Consider the following 12,315-nt stretch of genomic DNA (forward strand, 5'->3'; position numbering starts at 1 on the left):
TTTTTCCTTTACTTTTCATCTTTTGCTTGAGGCGAGAACAATTTCAAAACCAGACAAACAAAAGCAAATTCACATATATTCACATAATTTATTGTAAATAAGAATTCGTAATTTTTCGACACTCAAGGCAGACATTTTTCAAGATTTTATCTCATTACTGAGACCTAAAACCTAAGTGTTTGTCATAAACATAAAAAAAAAAACTGACCTGTGAAATGCAAAAAAAATAATAAGCTTTTTTGTGGTCTCAAGTAATTCTACAGCTGGTTCAAGAACACATGAAATCATAAATCTACATTAGGTGTGAGTCAATGACACACATTTTCTCATCCAATTCTGTCCTTTAAAGTCCAGTGACATTTTTTTGTTTTGACAAAGTTAAGGCACATTTTGGGGTGACATCAAGGCTGAATAAATGCCCATATTTTCTTAAAATAGCATCTTTCATCTTTATACATATATATTTATATAAATACAAATGGGTAAAAAAAAATATGATTTCTTCCAATCATAGTGTGTTCCCAATAAAATATTTTTAAGTGCCATTGCATGAATCATAGCTGCTTCCTTTGGCTTTGTAGAATACACATGATGCATTTTCTTCCCTTTTAAGAAGTGACAATGACGGACCGTTCGTTAGGGAGGGATAAATTATAGGAACGAGTCATCGGAGGGCGGGGCGTATGAGAAGCCCACAAAGGCGTCATCGGCTTCCATTACACTGGCGTTGACGATGGAGTGTTCCTGGGTCCAACAAACAGAGTTGGGCACCATTTCCTCTGTGAACTCGGGGTCAAAATTTGAGATGTCGGAGAAAGAGTTCTGTTCAAAAAGAAGACAAAAGAGAATATTTAGTTTTTCTTTTGTTTATATGTATTTTCTTTTACTTTTTTGTTCCTTCAATTAAAAAATGTAAACAAAATTAAAGTGGAGGAATATATAAGTAAAATGACATTAAGAGGCTCCAAAAATAGGATTAGGTCCATTTATAGTCGACAATTTCTAAACGATTCATCACCTATAGAAACAGTTGCTGATTAATTTGATACTCGATTCAACTGGGCAGCCCTGCTGTTAATGGCAGCCAATAATTACCACGTTGGGCGTAAACGGGGGAGGGATTTTCTTCTGTTCAAGATCATTCCAGTTGATGGAGGCAAAGAAGGGATGCGTTTTGATTTCATTCTGTAAAAGAAAACGTTTTGTGTTGCAATGACATTAAACATTCCACCAGATGGCGCTAACACAGTACTAAAAATGTGTTCACTCACCAAGTCATCTCTGGCTCCAAGTCGGAGTGCTCCATCTTTTTCCAGGAGGCCTTGCAGCAGCGACCACGCTGCGTTAGATGCACCTGCGCGTATTACCAACGGCTTGTGCAGAATGTTGTCATACATCTCGTGCGTGTCCCTGCTGTAAAATGGCGGCTACGGAAAAGGACTCTGATTATTTGGATAAATGTAATTTTTTTTAACTGATATTTTCGCAGACTTGAGGGAAGACTCACCAAGCCAAATAGCATCTCGTAGAGTACGGAACCAAGACACCACCAGTCCACCGTATTGTCATACGGCTGCTTCCTTAGCACCTCTGGAGCCAAGTACTGATGAGATAAAGCTTTCTCAGTCAAATTGTGTTATAAAAGTAGATTAAATTCAGTGTTAGTGAATATGTACCTCAGGCGTGCCACAAAAAGTGCTGGTAGTGTCCGTCTGGGAAATGCCTTCCTTGCACAAACCAAAATCTGTCAAAATGATGTGACCCTTTAAAAGAGGCGAGGGGGACGAGACAGGGAAAGTTTTAGTCGACATGTGCCACAACAAGCATTTCGTTTATTACACGAACGGGCAGCTGAGTGAGGCTATTGTGAGCCCCCGGAATGTTGGCCGGAGCATTTGCGGTTCCTGCATTTTCTGCCTGTTGCTAGGGTGCTAAGGGGGGTTCATTAGCTAATCCAATCACATGCAATCTGTTACAGATGGAACTAGAAAGTGCAGAATAAGGGGGAAATGTGGTACTCACTTCATGGTCAAGCAGGATGTTTTCAGGTTTCAAGTCTCTGGAAGGAAGGATTCTCATTTTAGTTTACTGCCTGCATCAATGTAGAAATTTATTAGTACATACCTGTATACAATGTTGAGCGAGTGCAGGTAGCCGAGGGCGCTGGCCATTTCGGCGATGTAAAACTTGGCTCGCGGTTCCAGGAAGGTCCGCTCTTTTTGAAGGTGGAAGAAAAGCTGACAATGACATTTAATTAAATTTTTTCAATTAGTTAACATTTTAATTGCATATTTGAAATTCAAAACAATACATATGTTAAAGTGTCATTTAATTTTAAATAGTCAGAATTAACCATTCAATTATTATTTTTTAAATATTTTTTTAATTGTGCTTATGTTTTGAAATTTTATTTTATTCTAATAAATAAATTGTAATTCATATTCATCCAAATTCAAAACAATACGTATGTTAAAGTGTCATTTAATTTTAAATTGTCAGATTTAACCATTCAATTATTATTTTTTAATAAATATTTTTTTAATTGTGGTTATGTTTTGAAATTTTATTTTATTCTAAAAAATAAATTGCAATCAAATTATTATAAAAATATTTTTGTGATTTTTTTCCCCCCCGTAATTGATCGACAACCATTTTGATAGTTGATTCGTTTATAGACTTTGTTGACTTGAAAATTGTCCAAATCTAAAACAGTAAACAATCTCTTTAAAATTTATTTCACAATTTTTTAAATTTAACGAAAAAGGCTGAAAAATAAATATTCTCTTGATTTTTTAAATTCCTTAAAAAAATCATTTACATATTTTAAACTGACAAAAACAAAAATATCCTTTGATTTCTGTGGTCCTCGATCTTTCATTGACCTCAGTGGCAAGTTTCTTTATTTTTTTGTTGTTGTTGTAAAAAAGCGATTTTCTTAGGCGGCAAAATGCCGTGGTGGGTCAGATCTGGCCCCCGGGGCAAAAGTTTGACACCTGTGGCTTAACAGAATCTTTTGTTTAATCAAACTAGGTGTGGAAAATCAGTCTTCACTTGGCGCTTGTGACATGCGCTAGCATCCTTGTCAATATTAGCATTCTCATGAATCAAAATGTCATGTTTTCTCTCTCCGACTCACAGTCACAAGGCAGCTTTTAAAAGCAAGGCCACAGAGGAAGTTGTGATAACGATGTCCATAAATGCGCTGGCTACAATTCGGCTTTCGAGTCAAACCCCTCTCACAGTGCTAGCGTGTTTTCATTTTTCCACCATCAGCTGTTTTTTTGTGTGTTTTTTTAAAATCGTGACTCACTACTCACTTCCCCTCCGTTGACGAAATCCAAGACAAAATACAACTTGTCTGTGGTCTGAAAGGAGTAATGGAGGCCCACCAGGAAGGGATGTTTCACATTCTTTAGCAGTACATTGCGCTCGGCCATGATGTGTTTTTGCTAAGAGACACAAAAATCAGCGTATGTGCTCGAAAAAAACTATGCGGTTGCATCTGATTTCACGCTTACCTCTTTTCTGTTGAGAATGACCTTTTTCTGTAGGACCTTTATGGCATAATACTTAGCGTCCAGCTTCCTTTTGGCTAGGAACACCTGCATAGCGTGAAAGACACATTGAGGAAGAACAAACCACAGCTGTGCTTGATTCTTACTTCCTCATGAACGAGAATTTGTTTTATAAATAAATAAATAAATAGTGACGACTTTGTGACTATAGTCAGTGTTGTTCATAACAGCAGTAGAGTATAACTGCCTTATTTCTTTCAGTAGTGGGTAATCTAAAACTTTTCCCATCTTTGCAACGCCATTACCGTTACTGAGGATGTGAAGGGGCACGTTACTACAATTTGGTTGAATGAAGCGCAAGTTGAGGACAGTTGATTTTGTCACACATTAGCTGCCTCCTGACTGGAGAAAGCAGACCGGTAGAGGGGAGGAGGGAAGGGGGTGGTGACGCCATTGCGAACGCGATGATGATTGGCTACGTAGGCGGATCATGCCCTGCTTCACTGCACGCTCTGGGAAACACAACAAGACAGCCATAATGGCAACAGGCCAGGGAATTTTAAAGGTACCGTTCTCAAACTTATTGTGCGGTAGGCCTAACATACACTTTCAGAGATTTGCACTGATTAATGATCAGTTTACATTTGTATTTTCTTAACAGACTAATATATTTGATCCAAATACATACCAAATGTTCTAAAATACATTATACAGTGATCCTCGCTACGTTGCGCTGCAAACTTTGCGCCCTCAGGCCATCACGGACTTTTTTTTTTCAATAAGAAAAAAAAAATACAGATGACCTGTCCCAAGCCAATCGTGTAGTCTCACTCTCGCTCCCTCCCTTTCCCTGCTCTTTGCTCGTCAGGCACTGCACTGGAGTTGCTTATTAAAGTTAACGATGCTGACAGATGTTTGTGTTTGATCTTGCCAGAGTCACAGACTTCAAAAGCGCTGCATGCGTTTATCATCGTTTAACTTGTTAAACAGTTGCTGTAGCAACTCATTGTGTGTAAGTGAGCAGCTTAAGAGGATTTGAGTAGACTCACTATGAAGCATTTGATAAACGCAAGCATTTTCCAACTTCTATATTCTTCTTTAAAAATAATTCGGTCGGACAGTAACATGTTTAAAACTTATCATAATTATTACATTTAAAGTGCTTCAAAAGCATTTATTAATATATCTATATATTTATTTATTTATACATTAAAAATAATGTTTAAATTATTAAATTATTATTATTAAATTATTTAAAAAAGTGAAAAAACATGTATCTTTTTCCAATGCTAAATCTGAATAAATACATTGAACACGGACAAAAGAAAATTTGAGGGGGGTGTGGGGGTGCGCTACTTTGCAGTTTTTCACTTATCGCGGCGGGTTTTGGTCCCCATTTACCGTGAAAAACGAGGGGTCGCTGTATAGTTTTTTTTATTATTCAATCAGTAAATACAAACATCTTTGATGTCAAAGATGTTATAGAATTTATAATGTAACTAGGGCTGCAGCTATCGATTGTTTTAGTAGTCGATTAACTGATGAATTAGTAAGTTCGAATATTCAAGTAATCAGATAAGGAACATGAAAAATTAAAATACCTGAGCGGAGCCTCAAACGGTGTATGTATATATATATATATATATATATATTTTTTTTTTTTTTTTTTTTTTTTAATGAGGATCTGTGTACAACAAAAGAACAATTGGCTAACTTACATAGCAAAAGTCCACCAGCTTAAATGCAATAAAATGCTGCCCTTGTTTTTGTAATGTACCTAACAAATGGTTCAGAAACTTATTCCGACAAAAAACGGCTAAATATACCTATAAACTAAATTACGAATGCATTAAAAGGTATGAAAACGCAAAGGGGTGGTAGACATCAATAGAACCGTTATGTGCCAAGATAACAAATATTGATAAAGTTAACAAAAAAATCAATCTCATTAATGAGCAATTATCGAAAATAGATCGAAAATGACAAACATTTCCGAAAGTGTTCCGGAAACAGCCGAATGGGGTGGAGACGTCATAACAAGGAAACAAAAGGTCGAGGCAGGCGCCATCGTTGTTTATCGACGAGAGAGTTGCGTTCGTGTTTTATCAAAAAATCGCTAAAATGGTTCAAACCTGTCATGCTATGTGGTTTACAAATAGCAATTTGTCGCAATGTAGTACCCATGAGTTCCCGAACGCGAGAAAAAGAGCTGGACTACGCAGACAATGAGTAAAGTTCGTCAGTGCTAATTTTGCAATTTTACAGGGAAAAGGCAACCTGACGAGCCAGAAGATGTGCCTACAACCTCAAAGAAAACAAAATTTATGCTACTTCCCAATCACTAAAGACCCACGAACTGCGAAGGAGTGAATTCGTGACCCGTATGTGAATAAATCGAGTGATTCGAGCATGTCTGTGGAACAGGAATATCAGCTTGTAGAGATCGCAAATCACGGCAACTTAAACGTACATTTGAGACAACAACTCTACCGAAGTGCTGGATTAAAGTCATTTCGGAATATCCTGACATCGCTATGAGCGTGCTGCAAACTGTGCTACAATTTCCAACATCGTGTATTTGTGATGCTAGCTTCTCTCACTCTCCCATCTCGGGACCATCTCGTCTTAACGAAACGAACTCAGTCCTCCCACTGATTCAGCGGGTGAGTTGTATTTTTTCCCTGCACTTAACAAGACGGGGCTAAAAACAAATGCTATTTTATATTTGCTGTATTTTTCTGCCGCACATTGCCGGTGTTCTGACAAAGTTGGCATGCGCGTAACGTTAAAAAGGACCGCGAATGCAGTGATTCCTAAGTACACACTACAAACTTTCTTTAAAGAAAGGAATATTAACTTACGTTTGCCATGTTTGGCGCACACAACAACTGCACGTAGCTCTCTCACTTAATGACTTCGCCGTGTCGTTAAGCGGTAATTTACGCCATTTTCGTGTTGCACATGTATGTTTGTGATGTAAATAGTTTTTTAGCACCATTGGATAACATTGAGAGTCCCACTGAATATAAAAGAGGGCTTTTTTCACTGCCACAAAAGCTTTGGGAGCAAAATTTTATAAGGGTGCAAAATTTGACAGGACACCGGTCCGTGAAAAAAAGACCCAAATCACACCGGTCCGTGGTGCAAAAAAGGTTGGGGACCCCTGCTCTAATCCCATTCATATTTGTGTCGGTTGGCAGAGCGAAACCGATGATAGCATATTAAATGATAATTATTTTATACATTACTTTATTTTGCGGTCACGGTCTATCAGCTTCACAAAAAGAAATGCAAAACAAACCATTCGGCGATTCTGTTGCCGCCGGTGTTTCATCAGTGTGATTGCTCTTCTCAGTGATCCTTTCATTAGGCTGCATTGGCTTTCGTTTCGGCTCAAATTGATAACCCAAAACACCAAAGAAAGGTTCATAACTCTCCTCGTCACCATTAGAAGAATGTTCGTTACATCGGATTCGTCGCTGCAAATAGAAACAAAATTGTCCGCCATCATCGCCGCCATTCAGTACTAAGCACTGAGCCGGGTGTTTCCCTATAGTGACGTCACGCACACAATATGCTAGATTTCCGGCATCTCGGGGGCGGCTCCTTTTAGCTTGACAATCGACCTAATTTCTATCATTTTCTTGGTGTTGCGATGTGTGTAATTACACGAAGTGGCATGATATGAATTCAAAAGGCATGCGTTGATGGATAAATGATGAAATATTAGCATTTGCCCAGGTGTTGTCATACCCTTTAAAAAAAACTTAGCTCAAACAAAAACGTTACGTTGGTCTTAACAGGGAGCAGTTGGATTCAGCCATGTGAAATGAGGCAGACCAGAGGGCAGTGTATCCACCCTAATCAATAAAAGTAAATGCAATCACTTTTAAAATAAACCATTACGACACTTTATTGAAACGAATACTTGATGCAACAAAATTTAGTTTGAATGTTTTTTTACTAATTGAATACTCGAGTTAATGGATTAATCGTTACAGCAGTAAATGTAACGTGTTCTACATGAAAAGTAACAAGTTACTTTGCTGAGTAACTAAGTACTCTTACAATGAGGTTACTGAGTTACTAACCCAATTACTTTTTGGGTGAAGTATTTTGTGCCTGTAACTAATTACTTTTTAAAAGTAAGATTAACAACACTGCTAATAGTCGTGTAGCATGTACATATATTGGATCATGTTTCTGTTTTACGTATAACTTGGGTGATTTGGGGAAAAAAAAGGCATTAAACTCTTTTTTTTTATGTTGTTTTCAGTTAACTAGTTTGTCTTGCTGTATGAAAAGCCAAATAAATAGAGCTGTGTTTCATGATAGTAGCACAGAAAGGTACATTTACAATTTAAAGCATTTTTCAAATGTTACCAAACTGCACTTCCCGCTTTTATATCATTTGCATACCTTCCCAAAACTTCCCTTCCCGATGACTTTCAAAAAGTCAAAGTCAGTAGGCTTGGCGCTGAAAAAACAAACGACGGCCCATCATTCTTCCAAAATTTCCTAGAATGTGTAAATCATTGCATATTGTGAACATACTGCGGGTTTCCAGAAGGCCCCAGGTTAATGTTTCTGGAAGATGAGTTGTTCTGTCAAAGAGCAGAGATAAAACATTAGCACGTGATATTAGCAAGTTCAGTGAAAATCTATATTTTTATGTTGACTCAGCATAATCTATATTAGTGAATTTCTAAACATTTTGTTCTGAGAAAGAACTACTTAAATACCTAGCGGAAACAAACCACACCAGTGACCACAAGCGAACAGTGATACAAGCTAATGCTAATAGAACATAATCAAAAGTAGGAATATGAAATAACTCTGAAATAACTGCAAAATAATAGACAGAAAATACGAACGTTTTGTTGAAACTCCACTTACTTTGTCGTCTTCATCTTCGGACGCGTCGGAGTTTTGCAGATTTTGCATTTTGTCCATTAGCAGGAAACTCCTCACATCTGGACTGCAATTTTTAAAAAAGCAACATAAGATGTATGTATGTATATTTACTGTACCTACAAAAACTGGGATTTTTTGGCAACCACTCGGACCCTTATTAATCCCTTACTTGTTGCAAAGCTGCGGAAGCGACACGATGCCTTTAATGAACTCGTGCAGCCCGGCTCGTCTCTGCTTGATGAACTCTATAACCGAAAATGGAGCGCGTGAAAAATATTGGCTCTTATTTACAAATTGTAGTGAAGTGAACCGATACAAACCGGGTTCAAAGTTATCGCCAAAGATCCTCTTGGCAGGAATCTTCAAGCTTAAAGACGGGAACTGTTTTTTTAACTGAGACAAAAAAGACCCACGTAAAGATCGCAAGTCACAGAACAAGTCAGAGAATGGCCGGCACTTACTGCGTTGTAGAGTTTATCGAACTCGGCGTATCGTCGGAAGACGAACCATTCTTGCTGGCCGACGTTGACAATCACTTTATAAACCTGAAAATGGTGAACAGTTATATTTTTGGAGGGTAAAAATGACCTTGGGCGTACCGTGTAGCGCTTTTTCTTGTCTCGTTGCTCATTGTGGCAAGGAATGCTAACGTTAGGCAGGTCCGATTGGTCCTCCATTTTACAGCAGGCGAAAAGTGATAATGAGGCTTGAGGAGTCAACGGTGCATCCTGCTGCGGGACCACAAAAAAATGAAAAAAATCATATAAAAATGGCAGTAAAAGCAGAATCATAGTATATTTGCATTAATAGTAAAACTTAATCTTGTAAATTTTATTTACAAAAAGAATGTAGCACAAGGATATAACAATAAAGGGACTTGTACAAAAACTTAAATGTGTGTTTTTTGTAATCCCGCCAGAATTCATTCAAGTGTACACGCGACAACTGCGCCAACGTACAGTACGACAGCGGCCATGAGTTATGTCACGTCTTCCGACAAAGCTCTTTGTGTGCCCGTCTCAGAGCTTCCATTGTGTGGTGTGCAGTGAGGTCAGCTTGGTTTGTTTAGCAGTGCTTTTGTCTGTCTCTCTTGCTTCGAGGAAAAAAACAAACATTTCTCTATTGATCTGGGAGCAAACGCATCCTGACAGGATGCGCCATTCTGCTCACGTCCAAGTGGGAGGAGGAACGCTAGCGTTAAAAGAGCTGGGCCTCTTTAGGATGCAGCCAACGTGACACTAAGGCCTCCTTTGGTTTTGGCTTTAGGTTTTTTGCACTGAGGATGAGATGGCATCAATAGATGCCATGGCTTTGAATGTTAGGCTATTGTCAAGATATTGCTAAAATAGATAAGTCACGGATTTACGAAAGGGAGGAGCAGAATTCAAAACATTAGGTACACCTGCACAATCCAGCAGGAGGCAAAGCAGTACTACTCCAAGAAATAAAACAAAAGAAATACTGTGCATATTTATAACACCAGATCTACTGTATTAAGAAAAAATACAAAAATGTGACTAAAAAAGTACAAAATTGTTTTATTAATAAATACACTTTAAAATAAACATTGGAAAAAATGTTTTTAACAGAAAAATATAGAGCAAGGGTTATTAAATAATACATTTAAAAATGTTGTGCAAAAAAAAAAGCAGAATTATTAAAAAAAAAAAAAAAAAAAAAAATCTCTTTGTACCAAACAAAAAGAAAATGTAAAATATGTAGGCACTATTTTAACACAAAAATGAGTGGAAACAAAAGCTAAGGTGTAATATTTATACTGTAGTTCATTTAAAAAAAAAAAAAAAAAAAAAGCATAAATATTAGACATCAAATTGGCCAAAGAATACAGAACTATTACTGTAAAAATACAAAACAATTTTAGTTTAAAAAAAAAATCAAAAAGTAAAGATAAAAAATATTAGACAGTTCCTATGCTGTTTCGTGCCTCATTGTCATCATAGATGTCAGCACCCAGTAAAATTCCTTCCATCTGAGCTCCACTCCAATGCCTAATGGACCTGAGCTCATGTTTTAACGTTCCAGAACAGGGGGAGTACAACATTATGGTACTTACAATTTCAAGTTCAACCAAAACAGATGTTTCTAAATATGGAATGCAGCAGTTTACCACAAGCACTACTTAATGGATGTAAAGAGAAACAAATGGGAATAAACCTGTTACTCGCTCTCTGCGTTCAAACCTCAGAGTGAAGCGACTTGTGCTGACAGGCATAAATATGCAAGGGCTACCATAAGGAATCCAAAATAGAACACTTCCTTCCTAAGAGGATATACTTCTTTTTTTTCTGCACGTTTGATACATCATGTGCAATTGGAGTGCACAGTACAAGCAAAAGTTCACTCTTTTTTTTTTTTTAATTAAAAAGGAATCTAAAAACCTTTACTGGAAAAATTCTGACTTAAATGTTGCTTATTTATCTAAAAATATGTGACAAAAATATTTTATTTATTTAATTTTTAATCATTGTATGAAAATGTGTAAAAATGGTGGACAAAAATCATGCATGTACAGTATTCGGGGGGGAAAAAGTACCAACAATGAAAAATGTAAAAGTTTTTTTTTTTTAATTATTTTGTTTTAGAAAATACTACAACATGGAAAAAAATCCTAAAACATACCGACAAAACAAAAACATTAGATGAAAAATACTTAATGTGTTACTTAAACAATACACTAAAATATACTTAATATAAAATGCATAAATCGTCGGCATCAAAATTTCAAATATTAAGTAAAAAGTACTAAAATGCTAGATAAAAACACCAATATTAGGAAAACAAATATTTGAATATTCAAATTCTTCAATAAGGTATAATGATAAATTCAAACTGAAATAGAATAACAAATAATATTACGCTAAATTACAAAAGAATTCCCTGGAAATCTAAAAATTAGGAATAACTTAAAAAAGTCAGTATATGAATATTAGAAAATATAAACTATTTAACTCAATTAAACCATCCATAATATTTATTGAACATTTAAATCTTACAAAAATACAGTGTAAATGAAATAGAATGGTAAATGTTTATATTATTTTAATGAATAAATGCTCCGGAATTAGAATAGCTTATTTAAGTAAATCAGCTGTATAAAAACCTCCGTCTGAATATTACAATGAAAGCAACCAAGCAATTAGGAAAGTCTGCGTTACGTAATATAGCAGCGACTCAACCTTAAAACACACATATATACATAAAAAGCTTTATTTCCCAAGAATAAATGAGCTATGACGGCTAGCCATTTCGACGTTAGCGATGCAAGCTTCGACAGGAAAAAAAAAGGTCACGTTGAAGTCCAGCTCGTACCTTTCGGTGTTTCCAGGCGGTGCTCCACGAAACCTCAGTCAACCCCACATTTGTGCTGTTTTGGTTAGGAAAAAAGGGACCCGTGCGCCCCCAAACCCTCCAAATCGACACGGGTGGTGATGATCTGCTGCTACCTGTGAGGTTCGGCGCAGAGAAGAAGGAAACATCAGTCTTTCCTGCGAGGAGAAAGTTCCGATGTAAATTCGTCACGGGACCTGAATGCAACAGGCGTGTAATTTTCACCTTGAATGCACGTTTCTTTCTGGTAGACCTTCAAAATAAAACACGATAGCTGTGTGAATTAGGGAGTAAAACATCATTAAAGATACTGTGATGCTTCCTATTAACTAAATGACACCCAAATGTTTTTTCATTTATTTTATAAACCTTGCAAAGATATAAATCCTCGTCTACAAACATTCGATGCATTTACTTTGTTTTACAATGTCCGGTTTTGTGTACTTTGCTTGACATACTTGAAATAGACGATGACTCAAAAATGCAGCGTCGAGCCTAAAATTGTGTTGAATGATGCCACCTACTGGTCAAATTTGAA

At 36.7% G+C, this 12,315-nt stretch overlaps 1 protein-coding gene across 2 annotated transcripts; it reads right to left on the bottom strand.

Annotated features, from left to right (window-relative positions):
* Positions 1 to 44: 44 nt before the first annotated feature.
* sgk3 (serum/glucocorticoid regulated kinase family member 3) lies at positions 45 to 11,965 on the bottom strand. 2 transcript variants are annotated; one of them, XM_057825053.1, is made up of 17 exons: positions 11,760 to 11,965; positions 9,029 to 9,157; positions 8,891 to 8,974; positions 8,750 to 8,822; positions 8,599 to 8,674; positions 8,412 to 8,493; positions 8,070 to 8,119; positions 7,935 to 7,992; positions 3,519 to 3,602; positions 3,318 to 3,449; positions 2,125 to 2,237; positions 2,023 to 2,059; positions 1,677 to 1,763; positions 1,508 to 1,603; positions 1,272 to 1,427; positions 1,096 to 1,185; positions 45 to 822 (listed from the first exon to the last, which is right to left on the bottom strand). In XM_057825053.1, the coding sequence occupies exons 2-17, from the start codon at positions 9,104 to 9,106 to the stop codon at positions 652 to 654; spliced, it is 1,467 nt and encodes a 488-aa protein (XP_057681036.1). In that variant the 5' UTR covers positions 9,107 to 9,157; positions 11,760 to 11,965; the 3' UTR covers positions 45 to 651. The 2 variants fall into 2 exon arrangements, with proteins under 2 accessions (XP_057681036.1, XP_057681035.1); XM_057825052.1 differs by having other exon boundaries at positions 47 to 822; positions 9,029 to 9,160.
* Between the last annotated feature and the right edge of the window lie 350 nt (positions 11,966 to 12,315).

The sequence above is a fragment of the Corythoichthys intestinalis genome, chromosome 20, assembly GCF_030265065.1.
Source record: "Corythoichthys intestinalis isolate RoL2023-P3 chromosome 20, ASM3026506v1, whole genome shotgun sequence".
Taxonomy (NCBI): domain Eukaryota; kingdom Metazoa; phylum Chordata; class Actinopteri; order Syngnathiformes; family Syngnathidae; genus Corythoichthys; species Corythoichthys intestinalis.

Coding starts and splice junctions, on each gene's coding strand:
- sgk3 (XM_057825053.1), bottom strand. CDS start 9,106: ATGGAGGACCAATCGGACCTGCCTAACGTTAGCATTCCTTGCCACAAT. Junction 2,238..3,317: donor ATTTCGTCAACGGAGGGGAA/GTGAGTAGTGAG, acceptor TGTCATTGTCAG/CTTTTCTTCCACCTTCAAAA. Junction 1,428..1,507: donor ACGAGATGCTATTTGGCTTG/GTGAGTCTTCCC, acceptor CCTTTTCCGTAG/CCGCCATTTTACAGCAGGGA.